We start from the raw sequence: 24,464 nt of genomic DNA, 5'->3' as shown, positions 1-24,464 counted from the left end.
TATGAAGGGGTAGTTCTTCACAAACTAAATGATTTGTAAAGTCACTGTTTTGTGACCTTTTGATATCTTGAACTTGCATTATGTGCTGCTTTTAAGGAAGATTCAGAGAAAGCACTGGCATACAACGACATGTAATTTATCTAGTAACTTGTATGGTCAAGAATCTTCAGCATATAATAAACTGTTTTGGGTAGGTGTGTTAACTGATTTTCCTTCACTTTTGACAAAATATGTTTTTACTTTGCAGTTTTCTAGTATCCTTCGTTATAATTGGTTTCGGGCAATACGCTTGTATATGTGACCATTTAAAGAAAACAAGAGTATCTGAACCGTTATATAAGTGTCATTTGTTCATGGCTGACTTACTGCAGTCCCATTCTCTGGGAGAGACCTGTTCAATTGTAAGACCGTCTCCCCATTTCTTGAAGAATAGTTTGATACATATATTGCTGCAAAGCTAAGTGTCCTGTTTATGAAATCTGGGATGATGCAGGTTAATAATACTTAGGAACCAATGTTAACAGCATGTTCTTATCCTGTTGTAAGGCACTAGTATTCAGTTGAATTTGTATTTTTGACCACACTGTGAGGCACCTTTGGTAACCTAGTTAAAAACTTGCAGTGGTGGCGGTGGTTGGTTTAGTGCACAAAATTCTGCCTGCTGTGCTAGTGGTATCTGCTGTCGTGCAAAAGTCAACATGATAGCTGTAGTTACTGAATATTTCAGTTTTATCCATTAACTTCTTAAACACGTGAAAGTTGGCAGGATTTGTTGTACGGGTACAAGATTTCATTCTCGTCATTTGCAGGTGAATGGAGTTTGACATTAGTTTGTCTAAATTTTGTACATTTGTTCTCCTTCAGATAATCATAGTTGATATTATGCAGTCTATCGAGTTTAGTCTAAGGTATCTGGATTTGATTCCCCATTATGTTTTGCACCATGTCACTCTGAATAGTTCATGTACTCTTTGCACTGCTTCATTTTTGAAAGCACATCTCCATAAGTGGATATGTTCAGTAAAGATTGCAAAGAGCTAAGGAAGTATCTCAGCACCTGCGTCTGATAACATAGCAGCCAATTCCTGGCACAACAAAGATCAGACTGCTGTTTGAAGGAAAGACTTGGAGCCCTACACACACACACACACACACACACACACACACACACACCTTTCCAGTGTCTTATCTCTTAGGCTTGGGCTTTTAACTTTGCTAACACATTCATTCTTTGCAGCCACATGCTTACTGTTTGGAGACACCCTGCCTATCCAAGACACTGTCCTGGTAATTTATTTTGTGCTTGTGCTATCCGGACAATGATTTACTTGCATGTGTGCAGTTAAGGAAATGTTCCATCATAGCTGTTGACTTTGTATTGTTTTTCGTGTTGCTAAAGCTGCAGTAGGTGGTAATGCATCTGCTACTGCTTCTAAAATGTTTTGCGTTGACTTGCTGTTATGTACAAGCACATGTTACTTCACTCACAGAAATGCTGTAGCAGTCCAGTATGCATATCTGGAAAGCATTGGTATGCAAATAAATTTCAGCTTGATATGCCCTTGATTAGGGCACTGCTGTTTTTATAGTAATGAGCTTATGAATAGCAATAAGGAGGTGATTTGCAGTGAGAAATCAAAATTAAAAAAAAAAAAAAAACTACAATTTTTTAAGTTTGTTTCCAAATAGTTGAATGTGCTCATGTTGCATTGCTTAACTCATTCACTTGAGCAGCTCAGAAAAAGCTACCTGCTTAATTCCACCATGGAAGCAACAGTGCAACCTAAGCTAATTTTCAGAAAATTCATTTGTAATACCATACAGAGAACAAATGTTCATAACTCTCTAACTGGAAGAGCTAAACTAAAAATGTAAACGTGAAAGTTGTTCGGCAGACACTGACCTTTGCAACAGTGTAAATGTTGATAGTGCATATCAAAGTCATTATTAAATATTTGGCAAGGAATGTTGATATTGTGCATATTTTTTACCTTTTTTGAAAAGCAAATCACAATATCTTGTACCATGTTAATCCCATACAGTTTGTATTTAATTTGTTAGTATGAATGTCAGCTTTAAAATTGTACCTTTAACCATTACTGTGTGATGCTCCTTTATGGAGATATTCACAGAAATATGATTAATATATTTCTCATAATTGGTAAAAAAACAAAGCATAATGTCTCATCACCTATAACAGACAGAGCCTCCATATCAGTGTAAAAGCTGTGTGTCTGTGTAAGCTTCAAAATTATGCATCATTTGTGTGATCACCATGCTCCCTTGCAAAGATATGGGCATAATAATGAGAAGTATTGGAAATGTTTAATTTTCATAATCCTACAAGACTAAAACTATGATCTCTGTACATGTGTACAGTGCACAGACACAGTTCTTTTACCATGTTGTAAGGAGCAACACTGTCTTCAAAATGAGGTATTATTTGGCACAGTGACATGCTCCCTTGCAAAGTTATTTACCAAAATATGAAAAAAATATGAAACAAAAAATCATAATTTCCATAACCTAAGTCCAAAACAAACTTTGATATCTGTACATGTGTACAGCATACAGGGACAGTTCTTTTACCATGTTGGAACCAGCAATACTGTCTTCAAAATGAGGTATTACTTGGCACATTCAGATGCTCCCTTGCAAAATTATTTACTAAAATCGGAAAAAAAAAGTCCTAAACAAATGGATATCTGTACATGTGTACATCATTCAGACCCTGTTGTTTTACCATGTAGACCGATATTGTGAATATACACATTCTTGGTGTAGCCATCATACTGCTGAATGGATACGTGTAAAGAGAAACAGAAAGGTAAGGACCGCCACTCCACTAATGAGCCCAGGACAGGCATGGCATGCAAGGCCATCTGATCTGTCCGATACCTGTGCTGGCTACCCACTCAGACAGCTGATGCCACTACAGTCTCATGACCTCCTTCATTGTCAGCAGTCTTCCTTACCTATGCCTTTTCTCTTTACATGTGTCCATTCAGCAGTGGACCTAAAGGATCAAATTCTGTATTACTAAGCCCTTCCTGTCATCTAAACTCTACACACGCCTAATAAAAGAATAAAAAAAGTATTGCAGGATGATTACTGACATATTCAATTGTTCGTGGTAGCACTCTTCTGAAACAGTTGTTGTTTCTCAGCAGCTTCACCAGCTCATTCCCACAGTTATTTGCCAAACTCAGAAAAATATATTTTACACAACTCGATTCATAATAGAGGTTTACTTACCATACTGGTCCTACTTGGTCATAGCAGTTTTCCATTCGTTCTCATTACCTGCATGTTGCCGATTTATATCATGCATAGCTGTCATCACAGCATTGTGGAGGTCAGTCAAGAACAACGCAATGCCATCCTCTGGTGAATGCCGTCTCTTCTGAAAAGGTGAACATCTTCTGCGGTGATGCTGTCATTGCAGATTGTTGATCCACCAACCTTGTGCATCAAGCCATGCATGAACCCATTCTGTAAGTCTCTGGCGTTGTGTGCTGCCCATTGACTGTTTGCTGTTTTCCATATCTGGCGAGGAATTATGTCAGACCACACAAAATGGCAATGTGGCCACCACGATTGCAAGTGTTCAAAAATTGTTCTGTTTTGAAACCGTAGCCTTTCGAGTGGGTGAGTGATGACATCATTCCCTCTAATGTGCAGCACAAGAATGTCAGGCTCAGGGTAGATTGAACCCTTCTCTTCCAACAACTGCAGGAGTCAGCTCCCATGCATACCTCCAATGGCAATCCAGTGTACCTTTACTCTAGATGTGGGGAAGCTCCAGTTGTAGTGGTTTTCACTTCTGGAGGCATGGCTGGCAGCCCAGTGAATGTAGGAATGGCCACACACCCACACTATCAGTTGTTTTTCTCCTCCTGCTCATGAAGCCATGTCACTGTCACAAGCACCTGCACAGGAAAGAAATGCAAACAGGTTACTACTGATGTTTGAGAGATTTATTGGAAGACTATTGCATATATTTATATCAATTGCATTACCCTTGCTGGCACAGTGACGTCTGCCATTTCACTGGGAACTGTGAGCCTTGTTCATGTTGAAAGTACTGATACGGTCTTCAAATGAGGTATTACTTGGCACGTTGACCACTTCCCCTAGCAAACTTATTTTCCAAATTATGAAAAATTGTCATAACTTTCATAACCCCAATTCCTAAACAAACTGTGGTATGTGTACAGCCTATGTGCACAGCTCTTTTACCATGTTGTAAGGACCAACACTGTCTTCAAAATAAGGTATTACTTAGCAGAATTACTTGCTCCCTAGCAGTTATTTGCCAAAAACTGAAAAAAATGTCCTAACTCAACCTCATCAGTGTGCCAACGACTTCACAGCCACAGTCGCACAGAAACTTTATAAATTTAAAAAGAGCAATGTTTAAATTTTATCCATGATTCTGGGCCTCTGTCCCCCCATTATTTTTAGCTTAGTCCAGATTTCTTGCACATTAAGCTTCATAGGTATGGTCTGCATCATCAGTAAAGGAAGTACTAAAGTAGGACTTCCCAAAGAAAAGTTAAACTTAGGTGATCCCTTTATGTCTAAAATTATGAAGGAACTCTGCAAGTTTTATAAATTGTGCAGCTTAGAACCTCTCATTCCATAAGCCTCAACAGATTGGTTGAAGATTTTAACAAAATACTTAATTATTCTGAATTGGGTAACTGAAAAAGAAGGGAAAAACTGGAACATCTTGGTGACCTACTGGATGCTTGTTACGGAGCTACCCTAATCTTTCACAAGATTATACCCATTTTAGCTCCTTTGTAGGAGTCTCAAAAGAGTTCTGTTAGATTTGGCTAAGGAGGCATCAAGGCTTTCTTGTTTGAAGTGTCCAGGAACATGTGACCAAGTTGCAGGAAATAATGGCAGCCATCTTATCCATTGTAAGGCAGCAGATAGAATAGGTCCTAGAAGGAGCAGACATGGCTACAACAAAAATGCAAAGTTAACTTTTCAACCTGGGTATAAGATATTATGTCTTATACCCACCACAGAAAACAAATTACTTGCCATAAGACAAGAACCACCCAAAATAACTCAAATGGAAAGGGGTGGTGAACCACAAGATTATCAGTCAAGTGAAAATTGGAACAAATGTATATTAATTTACATAAGCCCTGAAATGATCAGCAGGTTTTAAGTCTCTCTGGAAACTGGGTCGAAACCAGTCTCAGACTCCATTGCAAAGGTGTAGATAGAAAAAAACAAATGCATATTCTAGCAAAGGATATTAAAGGCATTTCTACTGAAAAACAAGAATTTTCAGCTATCAGAGGGGAGAGTAGAACATATTAAACACAATGTAAAAAATAAACTAGGAAAGAAGCCTGAAACTATAATACTCCTGAGGCAGATACAGTCACTCCATGATGGAGCATCTAAGCGTTCATCAACCTAATAAACACACATTAAAATCTTCAGTATAATAAACATATAATACAACAAGTACTCAGCATACACTTAAAAAAAATAAAACAGAGGCATGAGTGATGATGTCCTAGGTAGCTGACTGCTGCTGTCATGACAAGAAAAAGTAAATGCTAATTCTTGCCTGCCGATTTAATAACCACAAGAAAATTCCAGCTGTAAGTACATTTATTCACAGCTGCTGGAGGTAAGATAGACAGAGGAATCTATGGTGTACTTATTTGCTTGTATGGCTGATTTTTATTAATTAATTTCAATTGGATAAGACCCAGTAGGCACAATTGTTTGCTTTAGGAAATTACCCAGGAACTTTGATTTTGTTAAGACTAAATTAGTCACATAATAAGCAAACAGAAGCCACAATAATAAAATCAAGATCTGAAAGATATAGATTCAGTTATTAAATTGTACTGTTAGTTGTAAAACAGCGAGCAATGTCTTTATGGGGCAAGAAAAAAATGTTGTGCCTCACTGACATCTGACATCATACATATGAACATTATTTTACAGTAAGGATCAAGGCAGCCTAGAAAGGTCCTTTTTATGTTACTGGAGATAAAGTACTGAATCCATTGTGGGAGAAGACTTGTACGAAATATACAAGAAGTCATCAAGTTATCATAGTCACTCATTTCCTCAGACAGGTTCTACCAGTACTTAGATGGAAAGAAACAGCAACAGCTGATGGATCAAAAATGAGAATTTGTAAGCTTAATAGCAGACTCAAAATAAACGCTAAAGCTGGCGAACAGGAAACTGATACGTACATCTAGTTGTCATTACAGTCTCATATCATTGACATATAGCTTGCTGAAACGGAGTCCTTTTCACCTCTGAGGTAATTTTTATATTAAGTAAGGTGATTTTGGGGTTGAAGCACCCACACTGGCAGTTAGGGGTGATGTCCCAGAAAAAATAGTTTGCATTAATTTGCAAGATGTTCATCGTGTTACACTGCTGCAGTCATTACACTTGGGTTATCCTGCCGTCAGGCGGTTCCCCAGTCGGCCTGAGTTCCAAAGTCTTGGTCCGGCGTCTGTTGCTGTCGCCTCCTCCCTGATGTCAGTGTGACAGGGGTATACAAGATGCAGCCGACGCCATTTTCTTCAATCGTTCTTGCCGCGCGGTGCCCGAAGCAGAAACAGTTCGCAAGTGCCGGTTGGCCGACTCCTGAGATTTTCATTCCGAATCCAGAACCGAAGTCTTCTACAAAGCTAAGTACCCCGTTGGGGAAACTTTTTCTTGCCTCAGACCAATGTCAGTAAAGGTTAATAACTGTATTTCTTGTGGGAAGCAAATACCTCATAAGGATTTCCACTCCTATTGTATTCCATCCCTAGGCCCACACCACATCACTGGTTGTCTGTTTTGTGCTAGGTTTAACAAACGCACTATTAAACGTCGGTTTGATTTTGCCCGACATTATTTTGGTAGAAAATTCAATTACACCATGCCGTCGGAACTTCGATGACCGGATTACATAAAAAACGCAAAGACAAGGACAGGCATCCGAGGCCCAAAACTGATGAGGCCTCTAATAGGCCAGTCGCCGGTTCTCTGGTTTTCAGCGAGGCGCCTACGCAGCCCCTGACGACCGCATCCACAGACCGCTTCCGACTCCCACGTGGAGCTGGCTGGGCCTTCGGACGCTCTTTGTTTTCAGCCTACCGAAACTAACCCTACTGAGGGAACCGAAGTAGCTGAGCAATCCACAGCTTCAGAGGGTGTCTTCATACCTACCCAGTTAACTATTAAACTCTCTGCCAAGTCTAAGGCCCCATTAAAAACAAAGAAACCGATACAGCATTCTCCAGGACAGGCTTCCATGCCTAAGAAACAAATGCTCAAAATGGCCGAAGATCTAATCACCCTGATCAGGGGGTCCCATCCCCCTCCTGATAAAAGGCTCAGACAGGATGCAGATTATGAATCTTACGACTAGGTGTCCATTTCTTCAGATTCATCCTCAGAACTAGGATATGCCTTTCCCCCTTATGAGGATTCGGATGCTGACACTACAGCAGCTTGGCAAGAAAGCTTGGCTCGTGACTTTGGACCTCAAGGAGGCATACCTGCATGTCCCTATCAGGCAGAACTGCAGAAGATACCTCAGATTTCCATCAGCCTCTCCACCTGAGGACTACTCCTTTGGGGAGACCTTCCATACCATGAGGGAGCATTTCCATTGGGAAGGCCAGGATTACTCAGAATCCAAGAAAAGGCTCCAAGACTTCATTTTGTTGCCTCAACACAGACCCCTTGCTATTCCGCCAGTGTTAGATATTGTGGATGTTTACACTGAATCCAGCTTAAACCCTGATTCCTTACCTCCAGCCCCAGTTAAACCTGATAGATATCACTGAGTCCCTGAATCTCACAACTTTTTTGTATAAAAGCCCTGTTGCTGACCCTGAAACTATTTCTCAGGGACCCAAAGGGATTAAGGCCTCATCAAAAAACCCAGTGCTCTCTGACAGAGATTCCAGAGCATTAGACAGATGGGGAAAGAAAGTATATACGTCTGCAACTTTAGCAATGAGAGCCTTAAATTGCCAGTTTCACATGCTAAAATATCAGCAATTTTTGATGTCTTAGTTGAAACAAAAGATGCTTCCAGATTCAGATCCTCCTAATTTTAAAGAAATGCAGGACTTATTGCAGGCAGCTGAACAAGTGGGAAAACATACTTTGCAATGTTGTTTTGATTCCTTAGATGCCTCCTGTAGAGCAGCAGTTACAGGCTCTGTCATTAGAAGGCATGCTTGGGTAAAGGAACATACATTACCAGATCATGTTAAGGCAAAATTATTGGACGCACCTTTGCAGCGGGATGTGTTGTTTGGAGTTAAGGCAGAGGAGGTATTAAAGAAGATGGAGGATAAGGCAAAATCCATGCAAACGGTGAAGGATTTCTTACAGGTTCAGCCTCCTGTCTTTAGCAGAAATTGGCCGACAAAGAATTGGTCCTTTCCAATCACAGACAGACCTCAGAGGCAGATACAGACGTCCAAGAGGTAGAGGGTCAGGCACAAGGTCCTTACAGGCCTCGACAGTGGGGTACACCAGGCCAGAAGGAAGGCGAAGACAGGCCACAACCTTATAAAAAGCAGCCTCAATGACTTCCCACTACAGCTGCCAAGCAGTTCTCTCTCGGCAGCCCCCTTAGGAGGAAAACTGGCACTCTTCTATCACAATTGGCTTTGCATCATCAAAGACAAATGGGTTCTCAACATTGTATCTCAAGGTTACAGGTTCCAATTTCACACTTTGCCAAGGTTAAAAAGAATTTGCTCAAAAACAAATTACAGCACTCATGAACATGAGAGCTATTCAAAAGGTACCACCACAGGAGCAAGGACAAGGATTTTATTCAAGACTCTTTCTGGTTCCCAGAAAGGACAAAGCCTGGAGACCCATTCTGGATCTTTCTTCTTTAAACACTTACCTGGATGTTCTGAAATTCAAATGTTGACACTACAGCAGCTTCTTCCCATGCTGGGCAAGAAAGCTTGGCTCGTGACTTTGGACCTCAAGGAGGCATACCTGCATGTCCCTATCAGACAGAACTGCAGAAGATACCTCAGAGTTCTAGCTGGTTCAATGCACTATCAATTCTCTGCACTGCCCTTTGGCTTGTCTACTGCGCCCAGGGTCTTCACAAAGTGCCGGGCACCAGTAATTGCATTTTGCAGACAAAAAGGAATTCAAATTTATCCATACCTGGATGACTGCCTGATTCAAGCAGAGAGCAAGGACATTCTTCTAAAGCATCTGGCATTCGTAAAAAAGTTAAAGTTGCCTAGGGTACACAATAAACGAAATAAAATCAAAACTAGTGCCCTCACAACAGATAATATTCCTGGGTGCCAGCTTGAACACAACGGCCCAGATGGCTTATCTTACTCCAGACAAGCAAGGAAACTACAATGGTACCTAAAGAGTGTATGGTCTCAACACTGTCAAAGTTTGGAAGCTGTTATACCACTAATTCCTTGCCTTCAACAGGAGTTTCGCTGGTGGGCTCAAGCTTGTCACCACAACAAGGGACAGCCTTTTACTCAACCCACAGCCAGGCAAACACTGACAACATATGCATCTGATTACGCCTGGGGAGCACACATGGCAGGAATATGTATTCAGGGCGAGTGGCCCACAGAGCAAATGCATCTTCATATCAATCAAAAAGAGATGCTAGCTGTACAAAATGCACTTATAGCTTTCAAGGACCTGCTGCATCCAGGACAACTACTACTAAAGACGGACAACACCACAGTTATGTGGTACATAAACAAGCAAGGGGGCACGCATTCCTACCCCTTCTGCAGACAAGCCATGACCTTGTGGAACACAGCTCTAGACTACCAATTTTATCTGCAAGCACAATTCCTGCCAGGAAAGAGAAACACACTGGCAGACTACCTAAGCAGAAACATCATGGATCCCCACAAATGGGAATTAAATCTACAAGTATTCAGAATGGTAACACAAAAATGGTGGAGCCCGGACATAGACCTGTTTGCATCCCCAAACAACTGCCAGCTACAGAAATTCTGCACAAGGAGTTACTATCCACAAGTATGGAAAGTGGATGCCCTCTCATTCAGCTGGAAAAACCTACAAGTATACGCTTTCCCTCCTTTACCTCTCCTTCCAAAGGTACTCATAAAAGCCAGGCAAGAAGAGCCAAAGAGGATCCTGATTGCACCAGACTGGCCACGCCAGCACTGGTACCCAATCTTAAAGAACTTAGCACAAGAACCACCCTGGATTTTGCCTCAAATCCCACATTTGCTGACTCAGCACAACAATCATACTTCACAGCCAGCTAACGACCTTAAACCTAGCTGCATGGAAAATACCTTAATCAAGAAAGCAATGCCTCTCTCCAAAGCTGTTACGGATGTCATTCTGGAGGCCAGAAGGCCTAGCACCAGGAAAGCCTACTCGGATAAATGGAAAAGATTCTGTGCCTGGAACCAGGTGCACAGCCTTGACCCTCTTGTCCCAAACATTCCTCAGATACTTCAATATTTAACTGAGATGCTGGACAAGGGCCTCTCCTTCTCATCAATCAAGATCCACGCCTCAGCCATTTCTGCTCATTACAACACGGATCCACCAATTTTTTCTAATCCTTTGCTCAAACAGTACCTCAGAGGGGCTAAAAACATAAGACCGGCCTGTAGAGCACCTACCCCAACTTGGGACCTCAACTTTGTTTTGGAAAATAACTTTACCTCCTTTTGAGCCAGCTAGCACAGCAGAATTAAAATATATATCTTGGAAAACTGCTCTGCTGCTGGCAATTACATCAGCACGAAGAGTTTCAGAATTACAGGCACTAATGGCAGTTTAACCTTTCCTCATTTTCCACCAGGGCAGGGTGTCTAAGAACTAACTCTACATTTATGTCAAAGGTGGTATCAAGTGTGACTCTAAACCAAACTATTCATTTGCTAACTTTCTATCCAAAACCACAGAACAAGGGGGAGAAACTACTACATTCTTTGGACATTCACAGGCAGTTACGCTTCTATTTGGACAAAACCAAAGCTTTCAGAAAATCTGAGCAATTATTGGTAGCATATGCTGCATTAGCACAGGGCAAAGCCATCTCAAAACAGACCATTTCAAAATGGATAGGACATTGCATACGTTTCTGCTATTCTCACCATGGGAAACCTTTACCTAGCAGCATTAGATTTCACTCCACCAGGCCAACAGCCACTTCAACTGCCTACCTCAGAGGAGTACCTACCAAGGATATTTTGGAAGCAGCAACATGGAGTTCTGTGCGTACCTTCACCAAGCATTACCATTTGCCTTTATACTCCAAATCTAGAGCTGGCTTCGCCACTGCTGTACTGCAGGGCCTTATAGCCACCCCTAATGCCTTATAGAACCAGCCTCCCTACCTCAGCTTTGGGATTCCACCCAAGTGTAATGACTGCAGCAGTGTAACACGATGAACATAGTACAGTTTTGTATCTACCATAAATGTAGATGTTCGAGTGTATACACTGCTGCAGTCCAGGTTACCATCCCTCCTTCCCCTCTTACTTGCTGGTACGTACCTATGCCTTCTACCCTTTACTACCTATGGGGAGTATTTGCTGGTAACTGAAAGTTGTTGTTTGCTTTTCATATGTATGTATTAGAATTTGAATTGCTTACCTGTTTGGGGGCACCTGACATCTGGGGCAAGAAAAACTGACGAAAATGGTGTCTGCTGCATCTTATATACCCCTGTCGCACTGACGTCAGGTAGGAGGCGACAGCAACAGACGCCGGACCAAGACTTTGGAACTAATGCCGACTAGGGAACCGCCCAAAGACAGGATAACCCAAGTGTAATGACTACAGCAGTGTTTACACTCGAACATCTACATTTATGGTAGGTACAAAACTACTTTCTTCTTTACTGATATGTATCTTGATGAACTGGACTTACAAAGTGTTAAAACAAATATTACAGCTGTAAAGTTAGCAAAGTCTCAGATGATTCATTTATAACTTTGAAAGTAAAGGATAGCCTTGCTGCTTTGCGTCAGTACCATAGTTGTTTAGCGCTGTATGTACCATACCAAAATGCAAGCCAATGAACCAGCATACAGTGTCTCACAAAGAAAAACATGATGACCTGGTCAAGAGCACTACAGTGACTGATATTCTACTTGATCATCACCAGCCATGCAATTAAAAGACTTCAGGTACAGTACATGTGGAAGCGGTACATTTTAACTGACACTAAAAACATCCATTTCTGCAGATGAAATCGCTTATTTCGAGTGAAACCCACACCCCTCACATACGCATGCTGACAATCCCCAATTTTCAGAGATGTAAGAGACTTTACAAATGACCAAAGGACACAGTGCGTGCAGTATCTTAATTATTCCATCAGTTATAGTAACGCACATTTTAAACTTCAGTTACATGCACATCAGTCTCAACAGTACACACTAAAATGTTTGGTTAAACGACAGGAAAGCAAACTGCAAATGAGTGTTATGATCCTACAAATCTGTTTCTCAGACAGCTTCCCAACTTGTAGAAGCATAGCTGCACAACAGGATTTACGGTAGTTTAAATGCTACTCATCCTAATGAAAAAATGGGAAAAAGTTTTATGTATGCGTGCGTTCATCTTCCTATCGTCTGTTTGCGAGTATGCTCACTCCATCTGACCTTCATATAGTACCCTGGTCTTCAACCCTCACTAAATTTTCACATATTATTGTATTTTAAGACCTTGCTTGTGGTTTATAATTTAAAGCAAAGCAGCAGACTAATAACACTAAAAGGGGGGTTGTAGTTCTGTAAGCTAGTGTGTGAGAGCATAACACTTGTATGTACATGTATGTGTCTGAGGGAGAGGGCTCACCGGCACGTGGATTTGGTTGGACAACATAACTGCTGCTCTATATGCAATGCACAAACTAAAATACTACTTCTGATGCAAAGCAGTCACTAGCGCTTACAAATGAGTCTGCTCAACTGAACTAGTGAAGCAGGGGAAAAAATAAACTGACGATTTTACCTCCATTTGTAGCAGATTAATCTTCATAGTAGCTAAAGTGAAAAACTGAGCACTGGAAGAAACAACATGAACACATGGGGGGGGGGGGGCATAATGACCGGATTCCTTTTTTTTTCTTTTTGAAGCCCACCTCATAACCTCTTAGAGCAAGAAAGCTGGACAAAACTAGGGATCATTATATTGATTGTACAAGCTTTAAAAGTTGAATAACAAGTTTTGCCTAACAGCGAAAACAAGAAGTTGTCATGTCAACCTGAATTGAACTTTAGTATGAAGTCTGCCAGGGAGCACTCAAAAAAATTTATTTCAATAAACAAAATTGAAAGCATTGAGGAGGCATAATAATTAATGATCGGATTCCTTTTTTTTTTTTTTTTTTTTTTTTTTTTTTTTGTTGAAGCATACCTCTCAACCTCTTAGAGCAAGAAAGCTGGACAAAACTAGGGATCATTTCTAAGTATTGCTCTTACAAACTAGCAATATTTGCTAGGATATGACATCTGCCTCGGAAATAGCTGTCATTATTTTCTAACTTCAGTCTTGGCCAGTAGTTTGCCAAAAAAACACAACTTAAGGAAAAACAGACCAAAACTATGAAATAAGACCATCTTACCTTACTGAGGAATTAGGCAGGCTCAGAAGTTGAAAATTGGTTGCTGAAGTTAGTCAGAGTTTTTTTCAACAAAACTCTGTTGCAGCAGTTTCTTATTATTTGGACAGAACAGAGGCAGGGGGGGTGGAGGTGTTAAGCAAGTGGTGACTTCCGTTGGCTGTCACTCTTGCTGAAAAGCATACTAAATCAGCTAAATCGGCTTGCTGCTGAGAGGGTGCATCGCAAGTCGATTTTCTCTCATAAAAGTCAAATATGAATACCACAAAACTCCACGCTGAAATTAAAGTTGACAAGGTAACTGACAAAATTCAATTACTTTTTCAACTTGATTTTCAAGCGTGGAGCAAAAATATTACTGGAAAGTTACTTGCGCTGGTAGAAGGCACTCTGGTGCAGCAACATGTAATTCCTACTGTCTCTGTGTGCTCGGTGTTTAGCACAGAGGCACCATGAGGTGGTAGTCGGGGTTAATGAGTTATATCAGTTTTAAAAAGCTGTCACAGCAGTCTTGTAAGTAAATTTGTTGCATAAAATGAGGCGGTCACTCTGACAATATATATATGTGTGTGTGTGCGTATATATAATATATATATATATATATATATATATATATATATATATAATATACACAGACACACGAATGCACAATTTGAACAGCGTTGTTTCTTAAGAGCAAAATATAGTACGTTTCTTCACTGTTGTCTTTTTTTCTGTGAACCGTGTATAATCTGTTCACTTTTGCTGTCCTGTGATTTTTGGTACTGGTGAACTTGAATGCTGTATTCATTCATCCAAGCAATGTGTACAGCATTGAGGGGTCAGTAAAATCATTTGGAGGCTGTATTTTATTGTACAAATGTTGCCTGTAGCTTCACCATATTTTTTTCATACACACATTTAATATTTAACAGACACAAATTCTCAGTCGCTTTCTAGAGAGGCATTATGGCCATGTAGACACGAGGAATATTTCATTTAATGCATAGTGGATTTGTTATCTAGGAAATTTGTTTCCCAGACCATCTCCTGGTCCTGTCATTTTTGCATGTTTAATATAATCTAATACTGTACTGCACAACAACTTTCAGCAGTGATTAAATGCTTACTCATTTCGTTTTGCAAAGTTTCTATTCATTTGGATTTCCTTTGACCTTCTGTCTTCTCATAGTGGCGGTAATCCCTTGATATGGGGTGACTTGGTGGCAGAAAGAACAATTTTCTAGTGGATGCAGTTCTTCCTAGTGGATTAAGGGCAGTACTGCCACTGGGATTAAGGTTTAAGGAACTTTATTTTTAGGGGTTGGAGATGTTTTAACTCCCATGCTGCTGTACTGATAAGTGAGACCTTGGTTGGCACAAACAACACAAGTTGGCATAAAGAAAACTGTTGTGCATTTGCCAGTTGGCTTTAAGTAAGCCGTGTAGCTTTTGCATGCATCAAATCAGGTACAGTTGTGGAAAGTAGTGTAGTATGTAATCTGTTTTAATGAGAGCATATCATAAGATGTGCCGCATAGAGACAGCAGTAGCCAGGATTTGTTAGATTCTTTTGGAGGATGAGAGAGATCATGGCTTGCAATGCTAATATTTCTTTTTTAACAGCAGTACTACAATAGTTTACAAAACAGGTGAAATTGAAAAAAAAAACTTGCTTTTCTGAAAGCATGATTGCTTTATCCAAGGAAGTTGAGCCAGAGAAGCAATGAAATGTGATGGTACAGAGCATAGTCCTCTTCCCACCCAGTAGTGTGTTGTGTGAGTAACAGGTCTACCTTTCTGTGGACTGACTGCAAAAGTTGACTTCATTCATGTAACATGGTTTTAACAGGGTATGCAGTCCCATGCATTGTATTGGAAATTTTCATAGGTTCATAAATACTAAACTAGCTGCCCTTGCAGGCCAATTTAAGCCTAGCCAAGTTTGCTTTTTGCTCTGATTAACCTATTAAAGATTGGCCTTACCCATCCCATGGGCTGTAATTATATATTGCCCCTAATGAAGGTAATTTGGTTCATAGCATAGATAATTTGAGGGGACTCGTGAATGGGATAAAGCATTTAGGAGCTACCTCTCACTTTGTAGTACATGGGGCAATCCTGGGGTAAATTGTTTCCCATCCATCGTTCCAAGTTGTGCCTGAATATGGACCGGGATTAACTTAGTTTTATGTGGATTAGGAGTATGTTCCAGAGCAGCAGTATTCTCTCTGAGCGATGCTTGTCCCTCCAAGCCATTCTGTTGAGGCAGAAGAGGTTTTGATCCCTAGACGGTGTTTCTTGTGCTGCTTGACTTGCTGATGTACAGTAAATCCATTAGTATTGGCTCAGAAGATGTTTTGGTGTGCCAGACACCAGTCACCTCTTAGCAGTCTGCAGGATACATAATTTAGTGGCAGAACTTTCATTTGGTCCATGTAGGACAATGGTGGTGGTTCTTTAGGCCTTGTATCCTTTTAGTAAAGTATCTCTGTAGGGGTACTAGTCACGTGTGTGAACAAATGCAAGTCAAAGGAGGCATTGAATTCAATGATTAGCCTAATGAAGGCCGAGTAATGAGACAGTGACCTCACTAGATGTAGACACAATCCTTTTGTGTATAAGCTGTGCAGCATAGAAGGACTTTATTACAAAAGTGGACACATTTGTTTTAAGTCACTATCCACTTAAGTTCCGAGATCCCAAACAACTGGATCAATTCTCAGGGGTGTATTGTTAATGTGGTAGTTCAGTGGGATAGATGATGTCCCAAAGGATACAGTAATGCATTTTTTGGTACCTGTTGTTTGAGACTAACCTGCTGCAGAATTGCCAAGCCATTTTGGATTCAACGACTGCTTTTATCTTGCAGTCATCCTGTAAATGTAGGCAGAACCCTTAGGGTACTGACTTTTACTTCAGAGTGGATGCCAAACAGGAAAGGTTTCAGTATAGAACCCTAGGGAAGTACACTGGTGACTGGTCTTTTTGTGGCGGTAAGTTCCACTATTTTGATTTCCTACATCTTGTCCATGAGCTAGTTGGCAATACTGCAGGTGACATAGGGGGCCTATTCCCAGTTTATTTATCTTTACAACTATGCTGGGAATTGTGTCAAAAGGTATGCGGTGTGTACCATTTTGCCTTCATCAATTGTTTGGGTGATCTTTTTTTCTGCCCATGATGAATCCAAACTGAGACGGATCCAGTGTTTGGAGTCTCCCTCTGTCTTGATTAGTTCCACAAGTCTTTTCATGGTTTTGCATGTGAGACTGGTCAGACTCATGGGTCTGTAATTGCATGAGTCTCTTGAGGGGCTCTCCCATGTTCAGGGACTTTCTGATTTTGTTGCAGGTAAATGCTTACAGTCTGATAATGTACCTGTGCAGAATTCTATTAACCAAGGCTTCAGGAAAATGTTTTTATCGTGGGTAGCAGTACATGTCTATACTTTACAAATGTCTGTTTTTTTTTATAACTGGATTTTTCACTGTCATTTTGTAATTTTTAAAAGTAACATACGCTTTTTTCCTCTTTTTTAAAGCGACTTTCAAACCAGGAGTCTATGCTGTGTCGGTAACGGGACGATTGCCACAAGGTATGTTGGCTTTTTCTATGCTTCATTGGCTGCATTCATTATAGATTATGAAAGTTATAGTAATGCATGAAATATAAGACTCCTTTAAGGAAATTCTCATCTTGCATACAAATCCTTTATGTTGTTGACTACTAAATTAGGTTAGTTTTATGTAAAAAAATGCAGAACAGTGTTCATATGCTTTTATTTCATGTTTTAATATCGAAACAGTAGTGCAGTATCTATCTGTGAGGTATTATCCAGAGGTGCTGTCCTTTGGATGAGATGATAGAATGAGGTGCCATCTGAGTGGTAGCTCAGTTGAGTGGGTAGGCATATGCTATTCTTCACCCAGGTATTATTTTGCAGTTGTTCTTGTTCCACTAGAAATGCTGACTTCAGCTGGTGTTTACCTTAAACTACAGGGCTTATCTGCTGTGGGAAGCCCCTTTCTCATAGGAGAGAGGAAGAGAGCTGGCAGTCACTTGGCCCCACCTGCTCTAGTGTTCAGGCTGCCCTACCTAAACTCAAGTTACAAGCATTGTGTAGAGAGATCTGCCCTATTAACATTGACCTGAATTTCTTGACATTTGTGTTCAGTTTAAAGTTTGACACCATTTCCTGAAGTCTGTTTTGGCTGCTGCTCGGGCATTGAAGTATTTTATTAGATGTTGAATCGTAAGTCGTGATGATTAGGCAGGCCTTCTGGAGAGAGGAGGAACCTTTCTTTTGCTTGTATTGTGTTATGGCTATCAAGGTGTTCATCTGTATCAAGTACATACAGTGATGTTTGGTGAGGAGAAATTCCAGTAATCTGCTTCTGTAGGGGATGTTTTATATTTGAGTAGTTTTTGGTTTACCTTTTGTTTTCTAACATACTTAAGAATCCATTCAGCTTGTATCGAGGACACACTGGGCCCTTTTTTAGTGGGCATTATTTCTCCCAGTCCAATTGCAAGATCTTGCAATTAAGGATGTCAGTACTCTCAGATGTCATGTGCAATGATGCAATGTGTCAGCTGCACTTGGGCCCAAAGCCTGCTGGTTCTTTTTGCACTTGCACACTTAGTGTCTTAATCCTTATCAGTGAAGTCTTGCATTCACACACTTTGGTTTCCTAGTAAGCATTCATGTGGCTGTCATAAATTCAGGGTTTGGTTAGGCATTGCCTTTGCTGTCTCTGGGAAGAGTACAATTGCCACACTGCCTAAGGTTCAGGTTGGCACCTTGAAGGTGGAAGAGTTTTTAAGCCCCAGTTTGTAGCGATGGTAGCAATCAAAAACTCTTACATAGAGACTGGCAGAAGGGGCCGTGCAGTTGAAGGCAAAGGACAGTGCATCACCAAAAAGTCAAGTGGTTGGAGGTCACACCCAGGCTTCATTCTCCATATATAGGCCCAATGTCTAGTTACCCCCTCCTGTCTTAACCTTTTTAGGTGGTGGGCTCCCTCTCTACTATTAAGGGCTCCAAAGCAGGCTGGTGTTCCGCTTTGGTTGAGGACCTTAGTAACAGTGGAGCTGCTCTCTGAGCTTCCTTCTGGGGTGGGAAGTGCATCTTGAGTTACTAGTGCTGTCTAAGTTGTGGATGATCAACTGGAGCTTATGGGTGATGATTCTGTTCCCTTTGTATCTGATCCCCTGAGTCACTTGATCACAGATTAGAAGAAATCCAAGCCAGGGACTTTCTTCCTTTGACCAAACACCTGATTTGCATGTATCTGCATGCTGTGGTTGGATGGGCCATCTGGTAATCCAGCCCTGGGGTTAGCAGTTCAGGGTCTGGATATCCGAATCAATCTGTGGAAGCACACCATTATGAAATTTTTGTCTGAGGTGCATGCCTGTCCCTACACAGATTCTTACACAATACTGCCTTTGGCTAGCTTCCATTCCATTTCCATTTCCTGACTCCTTGGCATTTGGTACTGGTTTATTATGCCCTAGCTTTTGTACAAGCTTGCAATTAGTTGTAATGGAGATTATGGCATTTCCCCACCTGTAGGATTCAGTGATGAGGATAATTGAGATGGGCAGTGATGAGGTTGTTTCGCCACTTCATTTCACATTTCCTATGGATAAACATCTCTTGGAAATCACTAGCTGGTCTGTCATTCTAAGCTCTTCCTCATCAGCCTGATGGGAAGAAGAGTGAGGAGTCTTGTGCCATCAGTCCCTTGGAGTCTTAGTAGCAGTATTATCAGAACCAGTTTGAGGTACCTTGATTCTGCCTTTTTAGCTCCCCAACTGCCATTGTCTTTTACAGTCTTACCCACCTGAGTGGGCAAACCACATTGAGCACCTGGATGCAAACTCTTTTATGATGGCTGCTGTCCAGTTAAGGTCCCATTTTGCCACTGGACAAAGAGTGCAGAGCATTGGACTGCTGTGGCAGACGGGTGTATTTTTTGTATGTTGGGCTTTGGATACCTAGAACTGGGACAGGTGACACACATCTATGTTCTAGACCTATCAGGTGAGGATTGTGCTAGAAAACCTGAAGTTTATCCCATGGGAGGATCCACTGTTTCCTACATTTCTCACTAATACTGACTTTGGGTGATGCTTCTACTAGAGCTCTAACATCCCTCGGGATATACTTATGCAGGATTTGGTGAGGTTTCCTCCATGATGGAATGTAGGGACAAGATTTTGGATCCCCATTTATTTTATGGGGGAAGGTATGGTCTTAATCTATCCTACCCAGGATGTGAAATGCAACTGTAGTCTTAATGTAGGCTTTATTCACCTGATAGTGCAGTAGTTGCACTGAGCTGTGGATCATGGGCCTATTGTTGATGTTGGATTCTCTTTGTCAGACTTTGAAGTGGTGAGCAATCAGCCAGTCTGGGGATTTTTTTCTGCAACCATTCATGTTGCATATCTTGACAACTGGTGAGTTAAGGCATGCTTGCCTCACATGCTGCAGATAATGGCCCTTTCTGGAGTAGGGCTCTACATCAGCTAGCTAGTCAGAACAGTGCCTTTGGGTTATAGCAAGACAACTACTTTGGAGCTGTGCCCTTACCTTGTTAGATTTTTTCTCATGAGAGCTGTGTTAAATGTGAGGGGGAGTACAGTGCATCTGTTAATATCCACAACGAGAGGAGCATTGCACACACTCGACTTGGGCTGTAGACAGTTGCATCATTCATTTTCTCAAGGGTACAAACAACTGAATGAGATAGTGAATGCTTCTGAATGCTTTGAGATAGACTTCATCTGTCTTTTTGAGCTCTAGATTTGGAATGGGCATCCCTGATAAGTATCTTCTGGATGTGGGATATTTTAGAAAAGTGACTTGGTTGCCACCAAGAAAATATTTTCATTTCATAATAGTCTTTGTGCATCTGGGTAGGGAAAGCTTCTGTGTACACAGTTTCTGTTCTATGGTTTAGAAGTCTATTGTACAACCACCTCCTGTTAAACATTGGTTCTACACCTCATTAAAAGTTTAGGGAAGAAAGACCAGAGTCTGGTGACTATGAAGAATGACATTTTTCAAGTTTAAGTTAGCAGAAGGTGTTGGTGTTTTTTTCTGGTAAAGAAACTATGAATTTTTATATTTAGTTTTATTGGAATAAATATCATAAGCTCTGTGTGTATTTGCCCTATTTAATTGTCTTCTAATGTGGCACAGTTTTGTAGATTAGTATGCTCTTGAAATAGTGTGAAACTATGTGCTTAATTAGCACATTTGTATTGTCATGACAGAATTACCCCTCTCCCTTGGCATGGGGACTGTCCTATAAAGTTAAAATGATGCAACTGTTTTTTTTTTCATTATATTGGTAGTTTTAGTAAAAGTACCATTTTATTTCCTAAATCTGCATTGTAAAAATCATTATCAAACTCTTGGTAATGAAGCCCCGGTACATAATCCATTGTCTGTTTTACATTTTTGTGTATTTTGCATCTTTAAGAAGGTATTGCAAATGCTCGAGTGTTTCCAAATAGAAGATGTGGAGAGAAACCGGTCAGGAAGCATGGCTTTCTGGCAAAAACTTCAGGAGACAAGGGGTTTGATTTGACTCCTGCTTAAGATTCGGCGAGTTAGCCTATTATTCACATATAAACTTGTTATTACAAGTTTAGTCAGTAACCTAAGGTCAGAATCAAGCCCTGTACCCTTGTTTCTGTAAGATAAAGACCTTACTGTTTATGCCAACATCTCTTTATAACTTCTTTTATTATAGGTAGCATTTTGAAAACCTGTGGCTCCCCCACATCCCCATTTGAACATTAAGTTTTACTGTCAAGGCTCCTTTTTAATGTTTAACTGAAAATGTATTTGTTGGCATTCCCATTTGCATTAATTCACCTTGAGAGTAAGGAACTTTAAATGGTTAGATTTTCAATATACTTTACAAATCTTCCTTCTGTGTAACCCAAGTAATTTCATATTCCCTTTTAAGCAGCTTGTCTTCATCAAACATATCTGAAGAACTTGACTTTTGGTGCTTCATAGTGCTCTGTCCATTTCTTATTATACTGCATGTGTACATCCCCCAGGCATGCAGGGGTAGGGTGGGTGCAAAGGGAAGCATTTTTTTTTTTTTTTTTTACTCTCCACATCTGACAGTCAGCTTGAACCAGGCCCTCTCCTCATGTTCTGGTTCTTCCTAATCTCCACTTACACATCCAGAACTTCTCTGACCCTTGTGGAAAATTGTGGCAAACTTGGTACATCATACTGCTTTTGGAGTGTGTGTTTTCAATTTCCAAACCCCATGCACATAAGTATGCCCTAGGAGAGAGAGAGATGCAGTGGGAGTCAGCACTGCTTGGGCCCTCACTTTCACAAGGTGCCTAATGTCACAGGACACCCTGCGCTCCGCAAAGCAGCACTCACAATGTTTTCTCCCGTCTCCAGTGGGGATAAGAATGTCACTGTCTGCCTTATGTACTCGGAGAGGTACAAACCCATCCTTGTGACCTGTGTTCTAAAGCACTTGAAATCTTCTGAATTGAGTTGAGCTATTGTCTGGGCTGTATCCCTGTCTGCAACTGGGTGTAGTAGTCCCCCTCCCCCAGTCAGTTGAGAAGTCGCTATAGTTGTTCATAATTCCTCATTTAACTTATCAAAGTACTGATAACATGGCAACTGTTTATTTAAAAATGTCTGCCTTCCTTTTATGATGAGTTCCTCATCCTCATTATTGGCCTTTTCAGTTGTGTACTTAATGATAGAGAGCTCCAGCAGGAAATGTTTTGTCTTCTTGTAGATCTACTAATTGCATGCCTTTGACAAGTTTAGTTTTGAGGGCTACTAAGCTGTGACTCAGTTTAATTACAGATGCCTTGGTTACTTAATCTGTAAGCATCTGAAAGTTGTAGTCTTGCTCTGTTACCCCAAAAAATATTGTGGTGATTTTAGGAACTTAAAATAATAGGCATGTGATTGAATAAGAGGTCTAGTCATACATGTTTAAGTAGTGACATTTAAATACTTGTAAAAGGTGCCAAGAACTTGTAGTGTACATCTCCGCTAGTGGTAGAGATCTCTGCAGAGTTCTTGGCATAATGTTCCTGCATTGATGGAGGCAATTTATGTAGTTTCCTTGAAGCTCTTCTTCATGGAGCTTGTCCCAGAGAGAGGTTATAATCTTTGGTGAGTAACTGGAAAGGCCCCAGTGGAATCTTCTGTGAGAACAAGCCTGCTTCTGACTCTCCAATGAGGACTCATTGATTTAAGAGAGGGAACAAAAGGAAGTAGCTAGACTTGCCCACCGAGTCTTCCCAGCCAGATTCAGATTATTTGATTGCAGCTGTCTCCCCTCCCCCATCTTCTCCTGCTGGACCCAAGTTCTGGGTTAATTTTATTAGTTATGCAAAGCAGCCTGTTCAATGAGCCCCAAGGCAAGGAATCTGCTAATTTTCTCCCTTTACTAACGTGAATGGGTGCCTTCAGTGGACAGTGGTAGTACTTGTAGCCACACATGCATGGAAAGAACTGGACTTGCCCCCTGTGCCAAGTAAGCTGGACAGGGTATGCAGAACTCTCAAGGACTAGGGAGTATTGATCTGCGAGTCCTTTTGTCATGGCTGCAACCCAGAAGAGGGTTCTTACTCTCTGCAGAGCCCAGTGTTTCTGGCAGGGAAATACTCTAGGGAGTTGGACCAGTGTGGAACGTGAGTATTTGTATCTTTAATCTTTGTTTGAGGATGCTAAACTACCAGATATGTATGTAATGCTTCCAGTTTGAAATCTTTGAAGTCGCTGGAAAAAGTCAGGAATACCAAGCTCCAACTGAAATTCTCCACTGAGACACTCAAGTGTGTCTGTCATGTCAAACCTCACCAACAGACTAACATACAATGCCATCAATAGAAATTTAATGAAAGTAGGCACCAGTGTAACTATATGCTGCCAGGCCTGGCTCTTTGCATCTGATTTCCATGAGCTTTCAAAGCATCATTCCATAACAGTCCATTCAATTACTCAAAATATTTTTGGCCACAAATAACTGTCAGACTGGAGAAGGGTGGGAGAGGACAAAACCCTCACAGCTTTTGGCATAAAGTGTACAACTGTGCTCTACCCCTGTTCTAGGATGCTGAAGAATCTGGACCAGAAATTGTTACAATATGTGCAACAGTCTTAAGATAAACCAGGAGGGACTATCATGATGATGGTGCTTATCTCCAGGTAGGATGTTACCCCAGTGGCAGAAGTGGGTGAATCAGCCAGCGTTTTTCACCCAGGAAGAGCAGCAGTTGCTCTGAAGGCTTTTCTGATAGCTGCAATCTGGGGGTTGTGACGGGCTTCTTGTCTCTGCACTGGTCACTGTTGCTAGCAAATGCATTTGACCAGTGGATATTTGACATCTTTTCCAAAGACCGCCATATCCCCTTGCTTGCCATTTCCCAGCTGCTCTCCCATCATCTTTGTCGCCCTTCTCCTCCAGAAGAGGGTATTACAATAAAGAAGCAGCTAACCTCATAAACTGAGTTATCTAGGAAGTTCCACAAGCTTTTAGTTCAGATTTTTTTTTTATGCCAGAGAAGACCAAGAACCTCTGTCGAATTCTAAATCTAAGCATTCTAAAACAATTCTTCCCTAAGCAAAAATTCTGGAATGTGTGTCCAGTTGGTTCTTCCTTGTCAGTCCAACAGAGATTAGATGTTTTTTTTTTTTTTTTTTGGACCTGTAGGGCACTTATCTGCACATTGATTGACAAGTAGGTAAGACTGTTTCTCCACTTTAATATTGGAGCCAGTCAGAATCCGTTCAGGTTACTGCAGTTTAGACTGCTCACATTCTCAAGAATGTTCATGAAATGCATCGCATCTG

The 24,464-nt window shown here is 40.9% G+C and overlaps 1 protein-coding gene across 1 annotated transcript in view; it reads left to right on the top strand.

Annotated features, from left to right (window-relative positions):
• SUPT4H1 (SPT4 homolog, DSIF elongation factor subunit) overlaps nt 1–24,464 on the top strand; it is a 243,727-nt gene that overhangs the window by 177,919 nt on the left and 41,344 nt on the right. Inside the window, exon 4 of the mRNA XM_044054154.1 lies at nt 17,142–17,195. Within this exon, the coding sequence (XP_043910089.1) occupies nt 17,142–17,195 (54 nt within the window). The remainder of the gene's footprint in view (nt 1–17,141; nt 17,196–24,464) is intronic.

The sequence above is a fragment of the Protopterus annectens genome, chromosome 13.part0 (genome assembly GCF_019279795.1).
Source record: "Protopterus annectens isolate FY-2018-M chromosome 13.part0, PAN1.0, whole genome shotgun sequence".
Lineage (NCBI taxonomy): Eukaryota > Metazoa > Chordata > Ceratodontiformes > Protopteridae > Protopterus > Protopterus annectens.
Note: the sequence above shows the minus strand (reverse complement) of the source record. Positions and strands in the feature narration are given on the sequence as shown.